Genomic DNA, 27,419 nt, shown 5'->3' with positions numbered 1-27,419 from the left:
TTTTGAGGTGTTTAAAGCTGTTTTTATGACATGTCATTTTTTGACATTTTGCCTTACTATAGCCTTGCTTTTTTGGCCATTTTTTCGACATGCTAATTTGTGGTGTTTTTAGCTATTTTTGCAAGTTTTATTGCTATGGCGTTTCTCAGCACGCTATTATATGCTGTTTTCAGCTGTTTTCAGCTGTTTTTGGGACATGTCATTTTTTGACATTTTGCCTTACTATAGCCTTGCTTTTTTGGTCATTTTTTCAACATGCTAATATGTGGTGTTTTTAACCATTTTTGCATGTTTTATTGCTATGGCGTTTCTCAGCATGCAATTTTGTGCTATTTTGAGGTGTTTTCAGCTGTTTTTGGGACTTGTCATTTTTTGACATTTTGCCTTACTATAGCCTTGCTTTTTTGGTCATTTTTTCGACATGCAATATTATGGTGTTTTTGGCCATTTTTGCAAGTTTTATTGCTATGGCGTTTCTCAGCACGCTATTTTATGCTGTTTTGAGGTGTTTAAATCTGTTTTCATGACATGTCATTTTTTGACATTTTGCCTTACTATAGCCTTGCTTTTTTGGTCATTTTTTCGACATGCTAATTTGTGGTGTTTTTGGCCATGTTTACAAGTTTTAATGCTATGGCATGTCTCAGCACGCTATTTTATGCTGTTTTGAGGTGTTTAATGCTGTTTTTATGACATGTCATTTTTTGACATTTTGCCTTACTATAGCCTTGCTTTTTTGGCCATTTTTTCGACATGCTAATTTGTGGTGTTTTTGACCATTTTTGCAAGTTTTTTTGCTATGGCGTTTCTCAGCACGCTATTTTATGCTGTTTTCAGCTGTTTTCAGCTGTTTTTGGGACATGTCATTTTTTGACATTTTGCCTTACTATAGCCTTGCTTTTTTGGTCATTTTTTCGACATGCAATATTATGTTGTTTTTAACCATTTTTGCATGTTTTATTGCTATGGCGTTTCTCAGCACGCTATTTTATGCTGTTTTGAGGTGTTTAAAGCTGTTTTTATGATATGTCATTTTTTGACATTTTGCCTTACTATAGCCTTGCTTTTTTGGCCATTTTTTCGACATGCTAATTTGTGGTGTTTTTGGCTATTTTTGCAAGTTTTATTGCTATGGCGTTTCTCAGCACGCTATTTTATGCTGTTTTGAGGTGTTTATATCTGTTTTCATGACATGTCATTTTTTGACATTTTGCCTTACTATAGCCTTGCTTTTTTGGTCATTTTTTCGACATGCTAATATGTGGTGTTTTTAACCATTTTTGCATGTTTTATTGCTATGGCGTTTCTCAGCACGCAATTTTGTGCTATTTTGAGGTGTTTTCAGATGTTTTTGGGACTTGTCATTTTTTGACATTTTGCCTTACTATAGCCTTGCTTTTTTGGCCATTTTTTCGACATGCTAATTTGTGGTGTTTTTGGCTTTTTTTGTAAGTTTTATTGCTATGGCGTTTCTCAGCACGCTATTTCATGCTGTTTTGAGGTGTTTTCGGCTTTTTTTATGACATGTCATTTTTTGACATTTTGCCTTACTATAGCCTTGCTTTTTTGGCCATTTTTTCGACATGCTAATTTGTGGTGTTTTTGACCATTTTTGCAAGTTTTTTTGCTATGGCGTTTCTCAGCACGCTATTTTATGCTGTTTTCAGCTGTTTTCAGCTGTTTTTGGGACATGTCATTTTTTGACATTTTGCCTTACTATAGCCTTGCTTTTTTGGTCATTTTTTCGACATGCAATATTATGTTGTTTTTAACCATTTTTGCATGTTTTATTGCTATATGCTTCTCAGCACGCTATTTTATGCTGTTTTGAGGTGTTTAAAGCTGTTTTTGGGACATGTCATTTTTTGACATTTTGCCTTACTATAGCCTTGCTTTTTTGGCCATTTTTTCGACATGCTAATTTGTGGTGTTTTTGGCTATTTTTGCAAGTTTTATTGCTATGGCGTTTCTCAGCACGCTATTATATGCTGTTTTCAGCTGTTTTCAGATGTTTTTGGGACTTGTCATTTTTTGACATTTTGCCTTACTATAGCCTTGCTTTTTTGGTCATTTTTTCGACATGCTAATTTGTGGTGTTTTTGGCCATGTTTACAAGTTTTAATGCTATGGCATGTCTCAGCACGCTATTTTATGCTGTTTTGAGGTGTTTAATGCTGTTTTTATGACATGTCATTTTTTGACATTTTGCCTTACTATAGCCTTGCTTTTTTGGCCATTTTTTCGACATGCTAATTTGTGGTGTTTTTGGCTATTTTTGCAAGTTTTATTGCTATGGCGTTTCTCAGCACGCTATTTTATGCTGTTTTGAGGTGTTTAAAGCTGTTTTTGGGACATGTCATTTTTTGACATTTTGCCTTACTATAGCCTTGCTTTTTTGGTCATTTTTTCGACATGCTAATTTGTGGTGTTTTTGGCTATTTTTGCAAGTTTTATTGCTATGGCGTTTCTCAGCACGCTATTTTATGCTGTTTTCAGCTGTTTTCAGCTGTTTTTGGGACATGTCATTTTTTGACATTTTGCCTTACTATAGCCTTGCTTTTTTGGTCATTTTTTCGACATGCAATATTATGTTGTTTTTAACCATTTTTGCATGTTTTATTGCTATGGCGTTTCTCAGCACGCTATTTCATGCTGTTTTGAGGTGTTTAATGCTGTTTTTATGACATGTCATTTTTTGACATTTTGCCTTACTATAGCCTTGCTTTTTTGGCCATTTTTTCGACATGCTAATTTGTGGTGTTTTTGACCATTTTTGCAAGTTTTTTTGCTATGGCGTTTCTCAGCACGCTATTTTATGCTGTTTTCAGCTGTTTTCAGCTGTTTTTGGGACATGTCATTTTTTGACATTTTGCCTTACTATAGCCTTGCTTTTTTGGTCATTTTTTCGACATGCAATATTATGTTGTTTTTAACCATTTTTGCATGTTTTATTGCTATGGCGTTTCTCAGCACGCTATTTTATGCTGTTTTGAGGTGTTTAAAGCTGTTTTTATGATATGTCATTTTTTGACATTTTGCCTTACTATAGCCTTGCTTTTTTGGTCATTTTTTCGACATGCTAATTTGTGGTGTTTTTGGCCATGTTTACAAGTTTTAATGCTATGGCATGTCTCAGCACGCTATTTTATGCTGTTTTGAGGTGTTTAATGCTGTTTTTATGACATGTCATTTTTTGACATTTTGCCTTACTATAGCCTTGCTTTTTTGGCCATTTTTTCGACATGCTAATTTGTGGTGTTTTTGGCTATTTTTGCAAGTTTTTTTGCTATGGCGTTTCTCAGCACGCTATTTTATGCTGTTTTCAGCTGTTTTCAGCTGTTTTTGGGACATGTCATTTTTTGACATTTTGCCTTACTATAGCCTTGCTTTTCTGGTCATTTTTTCGACATGCAATATTATGTTGTTTTTAACCATTTTTGCATGTTTTATTGCTATGGCGTTTCTCAGCACGCTATTTTATGCTGTTTTGAGGTGTTTAAAGCTGTTTTTGGGACATGTCATTTTTTGACATTTTGCCTTACTATAGCCTTGCTTTTTTGGCCATTTTTTCGACATGCTAATTTGTGGTGTTTTTAGCTATTTTTGCAAGTTTTATTGCTATGGCTTCTCAGCACGCTATTATATGCTGTTTTCAGCTGTTTTCAGCTGTTTTTGGGACATGTCATTTTTTGACATTTTGCCTTACTATAGCCTTGCTTTTTTGGTCATTTTTTCAACATGCTAATATGTGGTGTTTTTAACCATTTTTGCATGTTTTATTGATATGGCGTTTCTCAGCACGCAATTTTGTGCTATTTTGAGGTGTTTTCAGCTGTTTTTGGGACTTGTCATTTTTTGACATTTTGCCTTACTATAGCCTTGCTTTTTTGGTCATTTTTTCGACATGCAATATTATGGTGTTTTTGGCCATTTTTGCAAGTTTTATTGCTATGGCGTTTCTCAGCACGCTATTTTATGCTGTTTTGAGGTGTTTAAATCTGTTTTCATGACATGTCATTTTTTGACATTTTGCCTTACTATAGCCTTGCTTTTTTGGTCATTTTTTCGACATGCTAATTTGTGGTGTTTTTGGCCATGTTTACAAGTTTTAATGCTATGGCATGTCTCAGCACGCTATTTTATGCTGTTTTGAGGTGTTTAATGCTGTTTTTATGACATGTCATTTTTTGACATTTTGCCTTACTATAGCCTTGCTTTTTTGGCCATTTTTTCGACATGCTAATTTGTGGTGTTTTTGACCATTTTGCAAGTTTTTTTGCTATGGCGTTTCAGCACGCTATTTTATGCTGTTTTCAGGTGTTTTCAGCTGTTTTTATGACATGTCATTTTTTGACATTTTGCCTTACTATAGCCTTGCTTTTTTGGTCATTTTTTCGACATGCAATATTATGTTGTTTTTAACCATTTTTGCATGTTTTATTGCTATGGCGTTTCTCAGCACGCTATTTTATGCTGTTTTGAGGTGTTTAAAGCTGTTTTTATGATATGTCATTTTTTGACATTTTGCCTTACTATAGCCTTGCTTTTTTGGTCATTTTTTCGACATGCTAATTTGTGGTGTTTTTGGCAATTTTTGCAAGTTTTATTGCTATGGCGTTTCTCAGCACGCTATTTTATGCTGTTTTGAGGTGTTTATATCTGTTTTCATGACATGTCATTTTTTGACATTTTGCCTTACTATAGCCTTGCTTTTTTGGTCATTTTTTCGACATGCTAATATGTGGTGTTTTTAACCATTTTTGCATGTTTTATTGCTATGGCGTTTCTCAGCACGCAATTTTGTGCTATTTTGAGGTGTTTTCAGATGTTTTTGGGACTTGTCATTTTTTGACATTTTGCCTTACTATAGCCTTGCTTTTTTGGCCATTTTTTCGACATGCTAATTTGTGGTGTTTTTGGCTTTTTTTGTAAGTTTTATTGCTATGGCGTTTCTCAGCACGCTATTTCATGCTGTTTTGAGGTGTTTTCGGCTTTTTTTATGACATGTCATTTTTTGACATTTTGCCTTACTATAGCCTTGCTTTTTTGGCCATTTTTTCGACATGCTAATTTGTGGTGTTTTTGACCATTTTTGCAAGTTTTTTTGCTATGGCGTTTCTCAGCACGCTATTTTATGCTGTTTTCAGCTGTTTTCAGCTGTTTTTGGGACATGTCATTTTTTGACATTTTGCCTTACTATAGCCTTGCTTTTTTGGTCATTTTTTCGACATGCAATATTATGTTGTTTTTAACCATTTTTGCATGTTTTATTGCTATGGCGTTTCTCAGCACGCTATTTTATGCTGTTTTGAGGTGTTTAAAGCTGTTTTTGGGACATGTCATTTTTTGACATTTTGCCTTACTATAGCCTTGCTTTTTTGGCCATTTTTTCGACATGCTAATTTGTGGTGTTTTTGGCTATTTTTGCAAGTTTTATTGCTATGGCGTTTCTCAGCACGCTATTATATGCTGTTTTCAGCTGTTTTCAGATGTTTTTGGGACTTGTCATTTTTTGACATTTTGCCTTACTATAGCCTTGCTTTTTTGGTCATTTTTTCGACATGCTAATTTGTGGTGTTTTTGTCCATGTTTACAAGTTTTATTGCTATGGCATGTCTCAGCACGCTATTTTATGCTGTTTTGAGGTGTTTAATGCTGTTTTTATGACATGTCATTTTTTGACATTTTGCCTTACTATAGCCTTGCTTTTTTGGTCATTTTTTCGACATGCAATATTATGTTGTTTTTAACCATTTTTGCATGTTTTATTGCTATGGCGTTTCTCAGCACGCTATTTTATGCTGTTTTGAGGTGTTTAAAGCTGTTTTTATGATATGTCATTTTTTGACATTTTGCCTTACTATAGCCTTGCTTTTTTGGCCATTTTTTCGACATGCTAATTTGTGGTGTTTTTGGCTATTTTTGCAAGTTTTATTGCTATGGCGTTTCTCAGCACGCTATTTCATGCTGTTTTGAGGTGTTTTCAGCTTTTTTTATGACATGTCATTTTTTGACATTTTGCCTTACTATGGCCTTGCTTTTTTGGCCATTTTTTCGACATGCTAATTTGTGGTGTTTTTGTCCATGTTTGCAAGTTTTAATGCTATGGCATGTCTCAGCACGCTATTTTATGCTGTTTTGAGGTGTTTATATCTGTTTTCATGACATGTCATTTTTTGACATTTTGCCTTACTATAGCCTTGCTTTTTTGGTCATTTTTTCGACATGCTAATATGTGGTGTTTTTAACCATTTTTGCATGTTTTATTGCTATGGCGTTTCTCAGCACGCAATTTTGTGCTGTTTTGAGGTGTTTTCAGATGTTTTTGGGACTTGTCATTTTTTGACATTTTGCCTTACTATAGCCTTGCTTTTTTGGCCATTTTTTCGACATGCTAATTTGTGGTGTTTTTGGCTATTTTTGCAAGTTTTATTGCTATGGCGTTTCTCAGCACGCTATTTCATGCTGTTTTGAGGTGTTTTCGGCTTTTTTTATGACATGTCATTTTTTGACATTTTGCCTTACTATAGCCTTGCTTTTTTGGCCATTTTTTCGACATGCTAATTTGTGGTGTTTTTGTCCATGTTTGCAAGTTTTAATGCTATGGCGTTTCTCAGCACGCTATTTTATGCTGTTTTCAGGTGTTTTCAGATGTTTTTGGGACATGTCATTTTTTGACATTTTGCCATACTATAGCCTTGCTTTTTTGGTCATTTTTTCGACATGCTAATATGTGGTGTTTTCGACCATGTTTGCAAGTTTTATTGCTATGGCGTTTCTCAGCACGCTATTTTATGCTGTTTTGAGGTGTTTTCAGCTGTTTTTGGGACATGTCATTTTTTGACAATTTGCCATACTATAGCCTTGCTTTTTTGGTCATTTTTTCGACATGCTAATTTGTGGTGTTTTTGACCATTTTTGCAAGTTTTATTGCTATGGCGTTTCTCAGCACGCAATTTTATGCTGTTTTCAGGTGTTTAATGCTGTTTTTATGACATGTCATTTTTTGACATTTTGCCTTACTATAGCCTTGCTTTTTTGGTCATTTTTTCGACATGCTAATTTGTGGTGTTTTTGGCCATGTTTGCAAGTTTTATTGCTATGGCGTTTCTCAGCACGCTATTTTATGCTGTTTTGAGGTGTTTAAAGCTGTTTTTATGACATGTCATTTTTTGACATTTTGCCTTACTATAGCCTTGCTTTTTTGATCATTTTTTTCGACATGCTAATTTGTGGTGTTTTTAACCATTTCTGCAAGTTTTAATGCTATGGCGTGTCTCAGCATGCTATTTCATGCTGTTTTGAGGTGTTTTCAGCTTTTTTTATGATTTGTCATTTTTTGACATTTTGCCTTACTATAGCCTTGCTTTTTTGGTCATTTTTTCGACATGCTAATTTGTGTTGTTTTTGACCATTTTTGCAAGTTTTAATGCTATGGCGTTTCTCAGCACGCTATTTTATGCTGTTTTGAGGTGTTTTCAGATGTTTTTGGGACATGTCATTTTTTGACATTTTGCCTTACTATAGCCTTGCTTTTTTGGCCATTTTTTCGACATGCTAATTTGTGGTGTTTTTGGCTATTTTTGCAAGTTTTATTGCTATGGCGTTTCTCAGCACGCTATTTTATGCTGTTTTGAGGTGTTTAATGCTGTTTTTATGACATGTCATTTTTTGACATTTTGCCTTACTATAGCCTTGCTTTTTTGGTCATTTTTTCGACATGCTAATTTGTGGTGTTTTTGACCATTTTTGCAAGTTTTAATGCTATGGCGTTTCTCAGCACGCTATTTTATGCTGTTTTGAGGTGTTTAAAGCTGTTTTTGGGACATGTCATTTTTTGACATTTTGCCTTACTATAGCCTTGCTTTTTTGGCCATTTTTTCGACATGCTAATTTGTGGTGTTTTTGTCCATGTTTACAAGTTTTATTGCTATGGCATGTCTCAGCACGCTATTTTATGCTGTTTTGAGGTGTTTAATGCTGTTTTTATGACATGTCATTTTTTGACATTTTGCCTTACTATAGCCTTGCTTTTTTGGTCATTTTTTCGACATGCTAATTTGTGGTGTTTTTGTCCATGTTTACAAGTTTTATTGCTATGGCATGTCTCAGCACGCTATTTTATGCTGTTTTGAGGTGTTTAATGCTGTTTTTATGACATGTCATTTTTTGACATTTTGCCTTACTATAGCCTTGCTTTTTTGGTCATTTTTTCGACATGCAATATTATGTTGTTTTTAACCATTTCTGCAAGTTTTAATGCTATGGCGTGTCTCAGCACGCTATTTTATGCTGTTTTGAGGTGTTTTCGGCTGTTTTTGGGACATGTCATTTTTTGACATTTTGCCTTACTATAGCCTTGCTTTTTTGGCCATTTTTTCGACATGCTAATTTGTGGTGTTTTTGTCCATGTTTACAAGTTTTATTGCTATGGCATGTCTCAGCACGCTATTTTATGCTGTTTTGAGGTGTTTAATGCTGTTTTGAGGTGTTTAATGCTGTTTTTATGACATGTCATTTTTTGACATTTTGCCTTACTATAGCCTTGCTTTTTTGGTCATTTTTTCGACATGCTAATTTGTGGTGTTTTTGTCCATGTTTACAAGTTTTATTGCTATGGCATGTCTCAGCACGCTATTTTATGCTGTTTTGAGGTGTTTAATGCTGTTTTTATGACATGTCATTTTTTGACATTTTGCCTTACTATAGCCTTGCTTTTTGGCCATTTTTCGACATGCTAATTTGTGGTGTTTTTGGCTATGTTTGCAAGTTTTATTGCTATATGCTTCTCAGCACGCTATTTTATGCTGTTTTGAGGTGTTTAAATCTGTTTTCATGACATGTCATTTTTTGACATTTTGCCTTACTATAGCCTTGCTTTTTTGGTCATTTTTTCGACATGCTAATTTGTGGTGTTTTTGACCATTTTTGCAAGTTTTATTGCTATGGCGTTTCTCAGCACGCTATTTTATGCTGTTTTCAGGTGTTTTCAGCTGTTTTTGGGACATGTCATTTTTTGACATTTTGCCTTACTATAGCCTTGCTTTTTTGGTCATTTTTTCGACATGCAATATTATGTTGTTTTTAACCATTTTTGCATGTTTTATTGCTATATGCGTTTCTCAGCACGCAATTTTATGCTGTTTTGAGGTGTTTTCAGATGTTTTTGTGACATGTCATTTTTTGACATTTTGCCTTACTATAGCCTTGCTTTTTTGGCCATTTTTTCGACATGCTAATTTGTGGTGTTTTTGTCCATGTTTACAAGTTTTATTGCTATGGCATGTCTCAGCACGCTATTTTATGCTGTTTTGAGGTGTTTAATGCTGTTTTTGGGACATGTCATTTTTTGACATTTTGCCTTACTATAGCCTTGCTTTTTTGGTCATTTTTTCGACATGCTAATTTGTGGTGTTTTTGTCCATTTTTGCATGTTTTATTGCTATGGCGTTTCTCAGCACGCAATTTTGTGCTATTTTGAGGTGTTTTCAGCTGTTTTTATGACATGTCATTTTTTGACATTTTGCCTTACTATAGCCTTGCTTTTTTGGTCATTTTTTCGACATGCAATATTATGTTGTTTTTAACCATTTTTGCATGTTTTATTGCTATGGCGTTTCTCAGCACGCTATTTTATGCTGTTTTGAGGTGTTTTCAGCTGTTTTTGGGACATGTCATTTTTTGACATTTTGCCTTACTATAGCCTTGCTTTTTTGGTCATTTTTTCGACATTCAATATTATGGTGTTTTTGTCCATTTTTGCAAGTTTTATTGCTATGGCATGTCTCAGCACGCTATTTTATGCTGTTTTGAGGTGTTTAAATCTGTTTTTATGATTTGTCATTTTTTGACATTTTGCCTTACTATAGCCTTGCTTTTTTGATCATTTTTTCGACATGCTAATTTGTGGTGTTTTTGACCATTTTTGCAAGTTTTAATGCCATGGCGTTTCTCAGCACGCTATTTCATGCTGTTTTGAGGTGTTTAATGCTGTTTTTATGACATGTCATTTTTGGACATTTTGCCTTACTATAGCCTTGCTTTTTTGGTCATTTTTTCGACATGCTAATTTGTGGTGTTTTTGACCATTTTTGCAAGTTTTAATGCTATGGTGTTTCTCAGCACGCTATTTTATGCTGTTTTCAGGTGTTTTCAGATGTTTTTGGGACATGTCATTTTTTGACATTTTGCCTTACTATAGCCTTGCTTTTTTGGCCATTTTTTCGACATGCTAATTTGTGGTGTTTTTGGCTATTTTTGCAAGTTTTAATGCTATGGCATGTCTCAGCACGCTATTTTATGCTGTTTTCAGGTGTTTAAAGCTGTTTTTGGGACATGTCATTTTTTGACATTTTGCCTTACTATAGCCTTGCTTTTTTGGCAATTTTTTCGACATGCTAATTTGTGGTGTTTTTGGCAATTTTTGCAAGTTTTATTGTTCTGGCGTTTCTCAGCACGCTATTTCATGCTGTTTTGAGGTGTTTTCAGCTTTTTTATGACATGTCATTTTTTGACATTTTGCCTTACTATAGCCTTGCTTTTTTGGCCATTTTTTCGACATGCTAATTTGTGGTGTTTTTGGCTATTTTTGCAAGTTTTAATGCTATGGCGTTTCTCAGCACGCTATTTTATGCTGTTTTCAGGTGTTTTCAGATGTTTTTGGGACATGTCATTTTTTGACATTTTGCCTTACTATAGCCTTGCTTTTTTGGCCATTTTTTCGACATGCTAATTTGTGGTGTTTTTGGCTATTTTTGCAAGTTTTATTGCTATGGCGTTTCTCAGCATGCTATTTTATGCTGTTTTGAGGTGTTTTCAGATGTTTTTGGGACATGTCATTTTTTGACATTTTGCCTTACTATAGCCTTGCTTTTTTGGCAATTTTTTCGACATGCTAATTTGTGGTGTTTTTGGCAATTTTTGCAAGTTTTATTGTTCTGGCGTTTCTCAGCACGCTATTTCATGCTGTTTTGAGGTGTTTTCAGCTGTTTTTATGACATGTCATTTTTTGACATTTTGCCTTACTATAGCCTTGCTTTTTTGGCCATTTTTTCGACATGCTAATTTGTGGTGTTTTTGGCTATTTTTGCAAGTTTTATTGCTATGGCGTTTCTCAGCACGCTATTTTATGCTGTTTTCAGGTGTTTTCAGCTGTTTTTGGGACATGTCATTTTTTGACATTTTGCCTTACTATAGCCTTGCTTTTTTGGTCATTTTTTCGACATGCTAATTTGTGGTGTTTTTAACCATTTTTGCATGTTTTATTGCTATGGCGTTTCTCAGCACGCTATTTTATGCTGTTTTCAGGTGTTTTCAGCTGTTTTTGGGACATGTCATTTTTTGACATTTTGCCTTACTATAGCCTTGCTTTTTTGGCAATTTTTTCGACATGCTAATTTGTGGTGTTTTTGGCAATTTTTGCAAGTTTTATTGCTATGACGTTTCTCAGCACGCTATTTTGTGCTGTTTTAAGGTGTTTTCAGCTGTTTTTATGACATGTCATTTTTTGACATTTTGCCTTACTATAGCCTTGCTTTTTTGGTCATTTTTTCGACATGCTAATTTGTGGTGTTTTTGGCTATTTTTGCAAGTTTTAATGCTATGGCGTTTCTCAGCACGCTATTTTATGCTTTTTTCAGGTGTTTTCAGCTGTTTTTGGGACATGTCATTTTTTGACATTTTGCCTTACTATAGCCTTGCTTTTTTGGTCATTTTTTCGACATGCTAATTTGTGGTGTTTTTGGCAATTTTTGCAAGTTTTATTGTTCTGGCGTTTCTCAGCACGCTATTTCATGCTGTTTTGAGGTGTTTTCAGCTTTTTTATGACATGTCATTTTTTGACATTTTGCCTTACTATAGCCTTGCTTTTTTGGTCATTTTTTCAACATGCTAATATGTGGTGTTTTTGGCAATTTTTGCAAGTTTTAATGCTATGGCGTGTCTCAGCATGCTATTTCATGCTGTTTTGAGGTGTTTTCAGCTGTTTTTATGACATGTCATTTTTGGACATTTTGCCTTACTATAGCCTTGCTTTTTTGGTCATTTTTTCGACATGCAATATTATGTTGTTTTTAACCATTTTTGCATGTTTTATTGCTATGGCATTCCTCAGCACGCAATTTTATGCTATTTTGCGGTGTTTTCAGCTGTTTTTGGGACATGTCATTTTTTGACATTTTGCCTTACTATAGCCTTGCTTTTTTGGTCATTTTTTCGACATGCAATATTATGGTGTTTTTGGCCATTTTTGCAAGTTTTATTGCTATGGCGTTTCTCAGCACGCTATTTTATGCTGTTTTGAGGTGTTTAAATCTGTTTTCATGACATGTCATTTTTTGACATTTTGCCTTACTATAGCCTTGCTTTTTTGGTCATTTTTTCGACATGCTAATTTGTGGTGTTTTTGACCATTTTTGCAAGTTTTAATGCTATGGTGTTTCTCAGCACGCTATTTTATGCTGTTTTGAGGTGTTTTCAGATGTTTTTGGGACATGTCATTTTTTGACATTTTGCCTTACTATAGCCTTGCTTTTTTGGTCATTTTTTCGACATGCTAATTTGTGGTGTTTTTGACCATTTTTGCAAGTTTTTTTGCTATGGCGTTTCTCAGCACGCTATTTTATGCTGTTTTCAGCTGTTTTTATGACATGTCATGTCATTTTTTGACATTTTGCCTTACTATAGCCTTGCTTTTTTGGTCATTTTTTTAACATGCTATATTATGGAGTTTTTGGCCATTTTTGCAAGTTTTATTGCTATGGCGTTTCTCAGCACGCTATATAATGCTGTTTTGAGGTGTTTTCAGCTGTTTTTATGATATGTCATTTTTTGACATTTTTGCCTTTTTTGGTAATTTTTTCAACATGCAACATTATGGCGTTTTTGGCAATTTTTAAGATGCTAAATTCTGAAGTTTTTGGCCTGTTTTGGTTCTTATTTCCACTTTGTATACAGTGAGGCGCCTCTACAGGATATAATATGTTGTTTCCAGCCATTGTAAAGATGTCTCAAAATTTGACATTTTTCGACATACTATACTATGACGTTATTGGCCATTTTTTTTAACATGCTAAATTATGAAGTTTTTGGCATGTTTGGCCTTTATTTCCACTTTGTATACTATGACAGGTCTGTACAAGCTACAATATGTAGTTTTCAGCCATTTTTCTACATGGTAAACTATGGCGTTTTGGCATTTTTTCAACATGCTGAATTATGAAGTTCTTGGCCTTCTTTGGCTTTCATCTCCACTTCGTATACTATGACGCGTCTCTACAAGCTATAATGTTTCATTTTCAGCCATTTTCATGATATGTCCAAATTTGACATTTTTCGACATACTATACTATGGCGTTTTCGGCAATTTTTCCAACATGCTAAATTAAGTACTTTTTGGCCTTTTCAATTCATATTTTATACTAAGCATTCCGACAAGCTGCAATATGTTGGTTTCAGCCAATTTGTTTTGACGTCAAATAATACTTAAGCTTTAAACAGGGATGTGATGGATATATATACATATATATCTTCTTTAAAGAAAAAGCAATTTCTTTAATTTCTCAATTAATAATATTACATTTATATACTGTTGGTTAGTAATTAATACAAAATCTAATTTGAAAAGTAACTAAAGCTGCAAAATAATTGTACAAAGGTAAAAGGTACAATATTGAAATGAAATGTAGTAGAATAGAAGTAGACAGTAGCTTCAATTCAATTTCAATTTCAGTTTTATTTATATAAGTTACATTCCACCACTATTACTCACTAGTGTCCTGGTTGCTGTGAATTAAAAACCTCACCTTCAGTATGGTGATGTTCCAGGTGAAGCTCTCCACGGCCTTGTGCAGCTTCCTGCCCTTCAGGCCCTCCTTCACAGCCAAGTCATGCAGGTTCTCGTGAAACTCCATCGCTGCGAGACAAAGACAGATGAGAATGAGTGTCGATTCACTTTTTACAGTTGGAATTCATGCTGGTTTGTGAAACAGAAGAGCAGCTGTGAGGTGACTGAAGTCTGGGAGATATGACTGGGTGCTAGGCCTGTTGTCACTGTGAGGAAACACATTACAGCAAAGACACTGTCATGTACTGTCAACATTTCACAGTCCACTGCTGCAGCAGAAGGGTTCAGTGTGTGAAAGTCGAGAGATTCTCTGGCTGTGGAGGAGGATTCCTCTCTCATTACTGTACGTCTGCAGTGTGATAATGGATCGCAGTCGCTGCAGTGGCAGGTCTAACTGCACTTCAGGACTGAGAAAAGAAGGTGCAAATTTCTGAACAGATTAATGAGACAGCCAGTGGATTTCAGACATGAAGAAGTGAAACTGTTTAAGCTCCTGCCATCAAGATGTTAAAGGGATAATTCGACGATTTTCTACTGGCTTAAAGGCTTCCCCACATATTCATTTATTTGTGGCAGTCCAGCACTTATTTTCTAGTGCTACTGGGGTTATTCATTGCACCGCACTTTTCAAGCACAAGGCGTACTGTTTTTACTGATGGAGCAGCAGAACACCGGGTGCAGTGACAGTAAAAATTTAATCATTTATTGCACAGTGTTTGAAAGTTTGCATTCCCCCTTCTGCTTCTCCTTTCATCCATTGATGTGATCAGCTTTGACCACATCAATTTATCAATTAACCCGCAAAAACATCTGAATCTAGGGATGGGTCACAGACTTTCATATTGTCCACCACCCATGCTGCCATTGCCCTTGTATCATAAAGCAACAGTAATTTGTTTTATCATCAAATCGTAGTCAAATCAAATTGTGAGGTGCCTAGAGATTTCCACCCTGAATTGGTCATAAAAAGGAGAGAGAAAGGAAACAAAAAGGTGAGATAACTCAGAGGCTTTGAAGAAAACAAAAAGCAGAGTTGAAGGAAGCAGCGAGGCAGGATGAGAGGGAAAAGAAAAGAGCCCCGGAAACAGAGAGAAAAGCAGAGGAGAGATGCAGCGTAGGCAGACAGACATGACGTTCTTTCACTGTGGATTAGCATCAAGGCATCGAACAGAGGAGGGATTTGTCTCCTGAGGAGCTTTCCCACCTCCTCTCTCCCTCTCCCTTTCTTTTTTCCCCCTTTGCATGACTGAGTCTGAGTAAGGACATGTTTAATGTTGAATTGGTTTTACAGTGCAGGTCTGACACGGCAGCAACAGGCGACCGCAGTCTGTGAGGTAAATAAACCAAAGGGAGATGGAGCAGAGATCCTACTACGCACTAAAGCCTGTAGCTGCGTAACACACTCCTGCACTGGAAATTCCTCGCGAGAATGCACACGTTTCCATTCGAAGCGCTGATATCAGCCAGAACCAGTCCTGGCCCCTGTTGGTGCTGTTGCCATGGAAACATGGCCTGCACATGAGAGAGACCCCCTTTCCTGTGTAATCACCATAATAGGTGTGGGCTTTTTTAGAGCCTCTCAGCTGGGTCTGCCACCAGAGCTCAGGCGTGAATATAACCTCTGACAACTGACAGAACGTACTGACAGTTTATCATCTCTGTTCGTGACATCACACCGCTGCTCATCAATCATACAGACACTTTTTTTTTTTCCATTTCCTGTGTTATAACTAACATGTACAATTATTTCTCTCTTCAATTTCAGGTCGCTATTCTGTAACCACCGAGCTGCTGCTGCTGGTGTGCACGTGGACCATGACTGTGCTGAAGGGTGAACAGCTTCCTCTATCTCATACACACACACACACACACACACAAATGCACACACAGGGTTAACTCACACTGCAGGTTGCCTAGCAACATTTTATGGAGTCTGGCAGGCAAAAAAAGGGGGAAGCTCATTCGCAGCGAGGCATTTCAGAGTGAGATCTGTGAGGTAATGCTGCAAGACGGCAACTGTAAAATAAAGGCTGATGCTCACGCGCCTCCGGCGTGAAACAACTACAGTATGGAATCGCAGATCAGAGGAGCATGACCTAAATTATTCATCAGATTTATAATTCTTTCAACAGGAGATGATCGTATCTAATCATGCTACAGACTGCAACTGCATCAGACACTGAATAGTGTCGAAACCCTGTACATCCTGATCAATGAAAAAAAAATTACAGCAAGCATGATAACTGTTTCTTTTAACAATTAAACTGCTGGTTATTAACTCAGTAATTTAGTCTATGAAATGTGGAAAAAAGAACACATCACAGAGCCCAAGATGACATCTTGAGATTACTTGTTTTCTGCCCAATTTATTTTGATTTGGTCATTGTTATTCCAGCGTCTCTTCATTTCTTGGAAATGTGAAGATACCTGGATACAGCATTCGAGGCGTGGCCCCGTTCAGTTCTATGAAAGTTGCTCAGTGGTATATAAAGCCAAAAAAGCTTGATTTCCGTGATATTAAATACCAGAGTCTTCTGCAATATGAGGCCCATAGAGCAAGCATACGAGAGACTTACAGTGGCTGAGTCATGTTTAGCGCTCTGCTAACTTAAATGGTAATAAAATGATTTAATCTCAATGTCGTCCTGCAGGGGTTTTAATGCTCCAAACGATGTATACGATGATTTACAGACATCTCTTTCACAATGTCATATGAAAAAGACTTTTTGGGCCCCATGGCATCACGAGACAAACCCTAGTCATTGTAGTTCCACTTTTGGCCACTAAAGCCTCATTCCCACTGCAAAAGAAACCAGCTAACACCCAAAAAGAAGCAGGAAAGTCTCACATTTGAGAAGATGGAATCAGTGAATTTTTATCATTTTTGTCAACAAATTTGATCATCTATTAATTGTTGTAGTCTATTTTTTTGTTTTTACAAAATTGTTTCAGCATTACTGTTACTATAATGCAAAGCAGCATCCCACTGGAGATGTAGTGCAAACTGTTTAACAAAACAGGATTATCAAATAAAATTCAAGGGGGATAAGGAAAAAATAAAAGGGTACAATCTTTGATATCAAGAATAAAACCCTAAACATGCAAAAGAAATTATAGTAATGTACTTCTATAAATTGATCATGAGGAAGCCTCCTTAAAAGGTATTTTAACTTATTTAATTCAAACATTGGCCCTTTGCTTTGTATTCTGCAAAATGTCACTGCAGCTCCAGACTATAAATTTACATTTGGCATTTAAGAACATGTCCTGTACTGATCTTGTTAGTGTGCAGCAGGTTCAGGTATCCATCTGACCTGAATGCTAATTGGAACCTAAGTGAGAGTCGGGTGAGGGAAGTGAGGGAAGTGACATCTATGTTTGAGCTGCTGACACCTGACTGTTCCCCGACGCTGCCTCTGAGTGGGTCATTTTTAAATTTTTTTCTGAAGGGAAAGTGGGCCCTGTCTGAGCTGATGTGATGGATTATTCACAACTCTAATAGCTGTTGCTGCTGGAACGTTCCGCTTGCTGTAAAGGGGGAATTGGGTTTGCACTGACCCAGTTTCTACACAACAGCCACACACGAAACCACGCCACGTGCACACGTTGAAATACAAACAAGTACATGAGCACGCGCACACACACACACACACCACTGGGAAAATATTATGTCAGTTCAGGATGGAAAATAAATCAATGCTCAAGATCATCAGTTTGCCATCTGTTGTGTCCTAGTTTGCAATTGTTGGCTGTTGAATTGTCTCCAGCTGATTTTAGATAATCATATATAATGGTGCTTTGGGACCAAAAGCACTACAAAGCTTCTGCGGGAGCTTTTGGAAAACAGGTTTGGTCTACTTGCTGTGTTATTAATGTGACTATTGTTTTAGAAAAACTAATGATTCACTCTGACAAAGTGTTTATTAATCAGGGCCAGGATTCACCGTGCAACACAATGGACAATTGCAACAGATCCTGTTGTTTCAAAATGCACAAATCGTGAAATGGAGTCCTCTATGAAGCCACTTTGTTGAAGGTGAACTACGCACATTTTCAAAATATATAAGCTATTCCTATGATCTAAGACAGGCCAAACATTTTAATAAACGTGTAAAACTCTACTTCTCCAAAAAGTAGAGCACTAAATCTCCAATCTGTGACAACATCGAGTGTTGTGTCTGGAACTGCCTCACAGACAATGCACTGGTAAAGATGTTATAGATGACAGTAAGAGCAGCCGGGGGATGTTCTGAGAATATGGGTACATTTTCTGTTTAAGCACTAAGAACACCACGAGACAATAAAACTCATATGAGTATGAAAAAGAAAAAAAGTATCCACAAAATCAGGCTCCACGGAGCAGCTCTAGACTGTATACTTGATGACGTCACAAGTCTGAGGCCTGTGTCTCTGTTTTTGGCTCTGAAAGAGAGTTGCCCACGTTCACAATTATTTATTGAAATTCTCAAAGCCATGGAAATTACATATTGGAATCCTTAATTTAGGTGGTGTTCCTGTTTAAAGGTCCACACACACCAAACCGATATTAAAGAGGTGAAGTTGCACTTGAGCACATCACAAAGACTACAGCCAGCAGCCAATTTACACGTATGTTCTGCGCCTGCATGAGAGAAAATTAACTCTCAATAGCAGCAGGTGGCAGTAGTCTGTATTTGTCATTTAAAAAGGGAAACCGTGAAGAACGACGGTACGGATTCAAGTTAGCAAGTTTGCACATTAACAACACAACCTCATATTGAAAGAACAAAGCATATTAAACGTGCTCTGTTGAACAGTAACAAACCACTGTACTTATTTACTCAGGGAATAGTGTAGAACACTATATATGTGATTTAATCGGTTTCCAGGTAATTGATTTTCTCAGCTATTGAAGAGATAAATCATTATGTAGAACTGTATGTATTAGACAGTCTTTGAGTCTGTGTTAATTGTTGTGTGTAGTACTGGTGTTGTACTGTCCTTAGTTGAAGTGTGAGTATGAAAGTTATGGATGTACATTTATGTAACCTGGTAAATGAAATATTGTTAATGAAAATTATGGAGACCCAGGAAAGAGTAGTTACTGCTTAACACAGAAGCATACGGGCATCTTGGTAAACAAACAAACACACCAACCATTACAAGTTTATGCAAAAGAGCTCAATGGCAAAAAAAAAAAAGTTGTATCTTACGTAACAAAGTTGTTTCGATCTCCCTTCCTTTACTTTCCTCACTTAATTTTCTTTTTTCATGCTGTACCACCAATCAGAGGGATTTAATTCACTGACTGGCTCTACCTTCTCTGATGCCAATTTAACATGCAGAATTAGTTGAAAAGAAGCCTACAAGGGCCAATGGTGCTGGACACACCACAGAAACTGGGGCGACAAACGCTAACCAGTGCTCCGACACTGACAGACAGCACACCATCGGCGAGAGAAAGATTTAGTAATGTCTGGCAGATCTCTCCCTCAGCCTTAAATAGTCTGAAATATTTCAAAAGAGTGACTTATATAAGTCCCATGGAAGCTGAGCAACAGGCAGGCAATTCACGCTCGCACATGTGCTCTGTAAAACAAACATTGTCCAATATTAATGTATTGAGAGAACACATTTGCACATTGTGCGTAAAAAACAAACAAACAAAAAAAACATCATGCTGTAGATCTGTAACTGCTGGCAAAACAGCAGTATTCTTCAAAATACAGTGAGACAAATGCAGACAAAAGCTGTAAATTGTAACTCAGATCCAACTCACTCATTTCATACATTAACAATTTTAAATACCAAATGCTACAGCTGAATCTGAATCAAGCAGAAAATAAAGCTCCCAGCTGCACAGATGTGAGCAGAGGCTTCGGGGGATGTTTCTGATACCAATAAGCTCAACATCACAACATGTTTTTCCCAAAGCCACTGGCTGGTTAATTGTTAAGGTCTGGAAAGGTGGTCGAACTGAAAACACCCAGGAAAAGACAGCATGCCTCCTTTGATCATCGAGTTGGTTAAAAGACACAGTCCTCATCCTCTCTGATGTGCCAAGACAATAGAAATTGAATATTTTATAACTCCATCCATCTGGAAACCAATAAAGCTGAGCCGTGGTAATGATGGTCCCCCCCCCCACTCTCACTGAGCGTTTCCAGCAGGCTTACTCAGTGATAAATTAACCTTCTGTGCTACTTAGATGGAATTCTTTGCCAGACAGTGCTGCATTATAGAGCACATTAATGTCAAAATTTAGTGTCTTCTCACTGACACGTTTCACCCATACGTCTGCACGGACCGCAACACGAGTTACGTTAAACAAGAAATGCTGCAGAGTTAAGACCGACATCTGACAACAACAATGGCACAGATAAAATACTGCCAGTGGCGGCGCTTTCTATGAATTTCTAAAATTACGTGGTGAAAAAAGTTAAAGTGAGTCATCACAGTCAGAACAACATGAGACACCATATTTGATGGGTAATGTCAAAGTTAAAGTGAGGTTATGTCAAGTGGACATCAGAGGAGTAGTGTATGTGGAGAATAATTTTAAAAAATAATAACAATAAAAAGTAAAATAAAACCAAGAAAAATAGAATAAAATAAAAGAGCTGAAATATCCAGGAGGGGAGCTAATTCACATTACCTCTCAGCAGCCTGTTAACGCAAATAACAGCTCATGGAGGTTACATTAAAAACACAGCGATGCATTCAAGCTCTATTCAGTAAAAATGAGTATTAGATGAAGGTAAATTATAATGTTCTCATCATTTGTTCAATGTAATCTGTAATGAATACAGCTGTTGAGATGAATTATGTTTGGGACTAATATTATTTGAGGAGCACATTGGTGAGGAGTTGATTTCAATTGTGATTTTAATTTTTGTTTGGATGGGAGTAAGAAGTAGCAGGACTCATTTACACATTAATGAATGCTAGAGTTGTGTGTATTTTGTTCTTATGTCTTTCACTTTTTTTGGTCTTTCCGTTTGTGAGTCAATAAAAAATAAATAAATACATACAGCTGTTTAAAGGAGAAATGTGTTTTCACAGCAAAATAAATAAATATTAGAGAGAAAAAATAAATTCTCATGGATTATGTATTGTACAAAGGCTTTATTTTCTCAAAGATGTTTTTCATGATTCATAAAAGTTTATTATTGAATTTGTGGTCATTCCAAGGGAATGTAATAAAGGGCTAAACAACTTCAATACAGCTGTTTTTTTTTTTACAGTGTAGATTTCTTTGTTACCCTGAAAAAAAGAAGAACAACAACAATATCAAAACATTGGCACTGGCATCTGCTATAGCATCAAATGTGCAAAAACCACCAGTGAACGTAGCAGAAGAGAGCTGTCCATCCTTTCACTGCATGTGTCCATATTCTTAAATCAAGCAGAGCTTACACTGATGAGCTGCCGATTAAACTTTGCTCCCCAGAGAAAATGAATGGAGTTACTTGACCCCAAGTCATTCTGTTACAAAAAGCTACAAAGCCAGAACTCAATAATCACATTAAACACACATATGAGAGTATTAAACTAGCATCGAGCGGCTGGTGGAGGGGAACTGTAGATGGACTGCCATCTGTTGGCTTTGATGTCGTCCAGTTCACTCGTCTCTCTGAACCCTAAACTAAACCTTGCAATTAGAATACAGCACAGAGGCTGTTAACGGGCGTGAATTAAACACCTCTGTCTGATCCGCAGCTTTTCAAAGAGGAAGCGGTGACTGGATCACATACTTGAACATGATTCAAATGGTAATTCCACTTATGCAAATAAGCAAAGAATAATAACATCTATTGAATTTCATATTGAGTGATCTGTGTTGTGTGGCTTCAGAGAGATAGTGGGGCCATCGGGCAAGCATTCAGGAGCTGTTTAATGGTGTCAGGAAACAACTTTTTATGGTTACTGTATTTTGCCATCTGACCGTCTCTTACCTGCTTTTTGGGTCTGTAGGATTCTCTCGTACACCCCTTCAGAGTTCTCGAGCAGAGTCTTGCTGGTCTGGATCACCTGAAACGAGACAAAACATACTGTTTCTTGGTTGCCTTTTTTCACGAGAAAAACTGGCATCCCACAATAAAGCAGGGAGCCGTCTCCGTCTGGTGGCCGGGTGTTTCTATCCAGGGAGGACTCAGAAACACAAGCTGTTATTACAGGCACGTCTGTGGGCGTGGTCGCTGAATTGCTTTTTTGAAAGCCAAAATTAGAGGGAAGGAGAGACAAGCAATTAGGGTGCTTATTAAAAGTTACATTTTTTTCTTTAAATAGGAACAGCGTCTCGTCTTCAGGAAATAAAAACGTCAATCTTGATATTTGTTCTTTGAAAGCAGAAAAGGCAGATATTCCTGTCGTATGATGATGACGAGAGTAAAACGTTAACATGTGAGTCATTTTGAAGCAGAACTCTACCGTGTTATCTGTGAAATTGCAGCTGTGAAGGATGCTAAGTTTAGCTCCTGTGGTGTTATGCTCAGCCTTAATTGAGTGCACAAACTCTGCTGACCTGCAGACTGTTAAAATGTCTCATGGTGGCTGTTAAAGCAGACTCAAAGACTTTGGGAATCCATTTACATATTAAATGCCAACACTGCACCACTTCTCAAAACCCTAAAAAACCTTTGGCTTCCTCACACAAGGACAGCAGCCCAGTGGTGTTTCATGAGGTTAATGGTGCATAAGTAGCCTGCCACAGATAGAGGTAAATAAGCACTGAGTTAGCAAGGTGCCTGACAGACCATCTGGATCTTTCTCTTTGATTATCCTAAATGAAACAATTATCACAGACAGAGATGATTATATTGTTCTCAAATGTTCCTCAGCTTTTCATTTCAATTAGAGTCTGTTGGGCAACGGGGCCTTTGTGTATGCAGGATTACTGTAATTGACTTGTACATTTACTTGTACACTCCCTAAGTGACTTAAGTGCAACACAAGGTCATGTCACAGCGCCAAGCTGCCCTGCTCTGCTGCCAAGACAGAAAGGAAGGAAAGGAAAACAACATTTTAATCGAGCTCTGTGTGACAAAGACTGAAAAAAAAAGAGCAGTGACCAACATCATGAACCTGAGATCGATCTCTTGAGCATGCCAGCTCTGTGGCAGACCAGCGAGAAGAGAGAGAAAACAGGAAGGCGTCAGGAACAGCATGGGGGGAAAATGTAAAAGATGGAAACTTCTTTCATAAAACAGGTGAGCAAACATTTGAATTAGTAACACTTTCATAATACTCCTATAGACAATTTAGTTTTATTAAAGGTTAAGTCTGATGACATTCTGTATTTCTCTTATTGTCAAATCAGAAATAAAAAGACCAAAACCAACAATAAACAGAGTATATCCTTTGAATTTAAGCACAAAATAACATATTCCTCATCGAGCCACTGAACTGCACTGAGTAATGTGTCCTTCATGATTGTATAACATGGGTACTGCACTGTTGTGACGATACCACAAAACTAAATTTGATATGATACCTACTTAAAAATCTTGATACCTCGTGTCTGCACAGAGCCCAAAAGATACTGAAAGACAGCAGCCACCCTGGCCACAGTCTGTTCACCTGCTGCCATCTGGGAAAAGATACAGAAGTATCCGCTGCCGAACCACCAGGATACAGACCAGCTTCTTTCCCCTGGCTGTGAGACTCCTAAAATCCTCCATCAATGCCAAAAAGATGTAGCAGGATTTATGGTCAATTTTACATTCATTTCTTCTTAAACCGTTTAAGAAAAATGACAAGTAAATCTACCGTGTACCTTTATGATGAGTCAATCCCACATTCACTATCCTGCTGCTGGAAATGCTCAAAAAGCACCAAATGTGTGTTTATCTGCTGCACATGCACTGGTTATTCTTATTTGAAAAAGTACAGTATGCAGATGTTTTAAGGAATTACTGAGCTGTTTTGAAAATTTAAATAAATGGATATAATTGTGACATATTTTTATGATTAGAGTGAATATCTCTGGGTCAGGAAGTCAGAGAGTATCTAGTCTGGCTTACATATTGATAGTTTTGATGTCTTAATTTGATTTGTTGACAGTAAAAAAGATAAAGAATAACATCAGACTCATCATTAAAGAGCACTGTGGATAACAGTTAATTAGAAACTCCTTCATGCTGAAGATTTATTTATTTATTCTTATTCTACCAAGTGCCACTGGATAGTCATGAGATCTGATGCAATTTGTTTTTGTTATGACTTTTTCTTACAGTATGTTCATATGACTACCTTGTCCATTACATCATATTTAGATTTAGAACTCTTGAGAAAATTAGTGAGGGCATGACACAGTGAGGGATTTTCCAAAACCAAATATAAACATGCAGCCTTTTTTTGATGAGCATGATTACATAGCGTCCATCCCCTGATGTTGTGTGCTGTACGGGACACAGACGCAGTCTCAAAAAGCCATGAAGTGAGTCACCACGTTACGCTGCAAACAGTCATGACTAAGTGATTGTGGCTGTTTTGTGTCACTCGGCAGCTGCAGTTGCGGCACTTAGAGCTGTCGCACACGCTGTGATTACTTCCCTGATGGGAGAAGAAATTACCATCTTGGTGGCAAAGGCGGCATCTCCAAAGTATTCAAAGATACATTTCAAGGTAAGTGGGCGGACTGTGCCCCTTTGGTACAGAAGATGACCTTTTCTAAGTGCTGTTTAATTCTATTATTATGACCACCCACATTTAACAAAGACACAAATGTTCATTATGCAGGTATGTGATTTTTAAAACTAAAGGGAATACATTTTAAACTAGAAATACCGCCATGCACCATTCAAGCTGCACTTACAGTTTACACTGTCTGTGAAAACATGGATCTCACACGCAGAAAATCTGTACAATCAGCACAGTTTCAAGATTAGTGTCACCACTTCGGTATCTGCCCAAATGTCTCCCATTCTGTTCCTGAGAATGGGAGATTATGACATTGCGTAATGGCCCGGAAAGTGTTTTTGGAGGACATTATGATGTCACAGTAACCTTTGACCTCTTGAATTTAAAATAACAAGGCATCATCATTATATCCTGTTAGATATTTGAGTGCCTCAGTTCTTGAGTTAAGGCCAAAATGAGGCCTTTGTGAGGTCACCATGACCTTGACCTTAGACTTTTGACAGATTCTAATCAGTTTATTTTTAAATCCAAGTGGACGTTTGTGCCAAATCTGAGGAAATTCCCTCAAAACCCTCTTTAAGATATCACCTTCACAAGAATGAGACAAATGCAAGGTCACAGTGACCTTGACCTTTGACCACCAAAAACATATCGGTTTATTGTTGAGTCAATTCGAACGATTGTGTCAAATTTTAAGAAATTCCCCCAAGGTGTTGTTGAGACATCGCTTTCACAAGAATGGCACTGACAAGGTCACAGTAATCTTGACCTTTGACCTATGACCATCAAAATCTGATCAGAATATTGATGAGCCCAAGTGGGTGTTTCTGCTAAATTTGAAGAAACTCCCTTGAGGCATTTTTCAGACATCGCATCCATGTGAATGGAACGGATGGATGGACAAGCCGAAATCATAACAAAATCAACCTTATTTATTTATATGAACAAAAAAAGCTACTGGAGATATGCATAAAATTAATATTTATGTTTAGTTCTAATAAATTCAAGTGCCACAGAAAAATTAATATTGGCTGACTGTCAGACAAATCAATGACTAACATATGGGCTTTGTATTCCCCTTGGTTACGTGTTTTAGAGATTGAGCATTCCCAGCTCATCTCTATTTACAGGCTGTGCCCTGAGTTCATCTGTTGTGAACAAAAGCAGAAATCAGAGCATATTATCTAAGACCACAAGCTGGTATCACGCTGAGACTCTACACCTTTTTCCCAGCACACAAACGGGCAGGGGTTGAGACCCAGATTCTATTTTTGCCAATTAGGAAGCAAAAGCGTGGTTACTCCCAGTGGTGGATTTTGACACAGTGCCTGAATTTCTAATTGTACTGTTCCATACATTATTTAAAACTCTTTAAAGTTGAATCTCTTCCTTTCATTTACGCCTCTGTATTTGTCAGCTCCTCTTCAACTGTGCACCTTCTTGCTCCTCTGGCACTCTGCTGACGATGATCAAGGCCTGCGGCTTCACACAACTTAAGCCCTTGCGCTTAATTTATTCGATTTTGGTCCCCAAACGCTCGTCATTTGCTCCTTTCTTCCATTCAACTCAATTTTCCTGACGCTCCTTCCATCAGGCCCAATTAACTAGCCCTCCACTCCTGTGTCTGAATCCAACATAGGGGTCACCTTAATCTGTCTCATCTTCAGCATCATCCCCCTTTTCAGATTCTTATCTCTGAGTCCCAACAGACAAGGTGTGCCATTAATAAACACTGTTTGTGCAGCTAACACTTAATTGTGCCTCTTTGTATTGTGTCTACAACAAATTACACTACATGTGAAATTTCTACCGACCCTGCACGAGTCTGACGCCGCTCATCTTTATGTGAAGTGCCCTTCAATTTGTCAGAGTATATAAGGTATGTATCAAACTAAATATTGAATATGATGCTATCAACGCCATGTGTGCCATCGCCAATATGTTATCACCTTACCGTGTGTCCCCAGTCTGTGCACACAGTAAATGTGCAACACCAAAACCAGCTGGGCTCAGACACTGATGCTAAACACTGAAGCTGATCTAACAGAGTTTAATAAATATTCTGGCAGCATAACGCTGCAGCCAAGAGGATGGAGATAAATCTGATAAAAAATACTCTAATTACCAGATGCAAAATTATTCAAAGTAGTTAACTTGTTGCTCTTCTTCTGCCGTTTGATTTTTGCAGCGGATTTTTGCCTCGTGTCTGAAATTATGATAAAAAGTCGATCTGCTCGTCTGCCTCATTTCCACTACATGGTTAGGCGCAACTCGACTCAACTCACTTTTGGTACCAGGAGCATTTCTCTCTTTCATTTCCTAATGCACATGCCCCTCAGTGCGGGCAGATTCTCAGCAGATCACCAAGCGATGCCACGTGAAACTGCCATGACATCATCTTCTCAAGCGGCCTTGAGTTCAATAAAGGCACTATATAAATCCAATGTATTATTATCAATGCAACAGTTGCTGGATCCTTTCATTGGCAATTAAACAGAGGAACAGCTGAATATTTATTTAGTTTTAAAAGGGAGACTGTTAATGAAATTTCTGATATTTTATTTTTATTCTGTAATTCTTTTTTAATCTGGGAAGCACTTGATGCTTCAGCTTGAAAAGTGATATATAAATAAAGATTATTATTATTATGTAATACTGTGATACCACGATATTTTTTTAGACGGTTATCGCGCCAGGGAAATCTCATACCATTGCAACCCTAAGGATGAGAGAATATAAAAATAGCGGTCACTACTGATGGTAGTTTGGCTATTTAAAAATGGCAGATTTGTGGAAAACATCTTGTGTCATGTTAGTGATAATTCTCTCTAACCAACATGTGTTCTGCAGTGTTTTATCTCCACCTTCTAGTATCTGCTCAGCTCCCTTGGAACGTCACCGAGGTGGTACCAGATAAATACCATGAACTACCCGCAACTTTTGCTAATGAAAATCC

The 27,419-nt window shown here is 37.1% G+C and overlaps 1 protein-coding gene and 1 long non-coding RNA gene across 2 annotated transcripts in view; one reads left to right on the top strand and one right to left on the bottom strand.

The window, feature by feature from the left end:
• plcl2 (phospholipase C like 2) overlaps window positions 1-27,419 on the bottom strand; it is a 79,466-nt gene that overhangs the window by 21,208 nt on the left and 30,839 nt on the right. Inside the window, exons 5-6 of the mRNA XM_042489603.2 lie at window positions 21,778-21,853; window positions 13,803-13,912 (exon numbers count right to left, since the gene is read on the bottom strand). Of these exons, the coding sequence (XP_042345537.1) occupies window positions 13,803-13,912; window positions 21,778-21,853 (186 nt within the window). The remainder of the gene's footprint in view (window positions 1-13,802; window positions 13,913-21,777; window positions 21,854-27,419) is intronic.
• On the top strand, window positions 22,782-23,780 carry LOC148188312 (uncharacterized). Its single transcript, XR_015777984.1, has 2 exons — window positions 22,782-23,031; window positions 23,351-23,780. It is a non-coding gene; the product is annotated as an uncharacterized LOC148188312 (long non-coding RNA).

This window comes from Plectropomus leopardus, chromosome 11, assembly GCF_026936395.1.
Source record: "Plectropomus leopardus strain MGB_pleo_1.0 chromosome 11, ASM2693639v1, whole genome shotgun sequence".
NCBI classification, from domain to species: domain Eukaryota; kingdom Metazoa; phylum Chordata; class Actinopteri; order Perciformes; family Serranidae; genus Plectropomus; species Plectropomus leopardus.
This window is presented reverse-complemented; position numbering and strand designations above follow the sequence as displayed.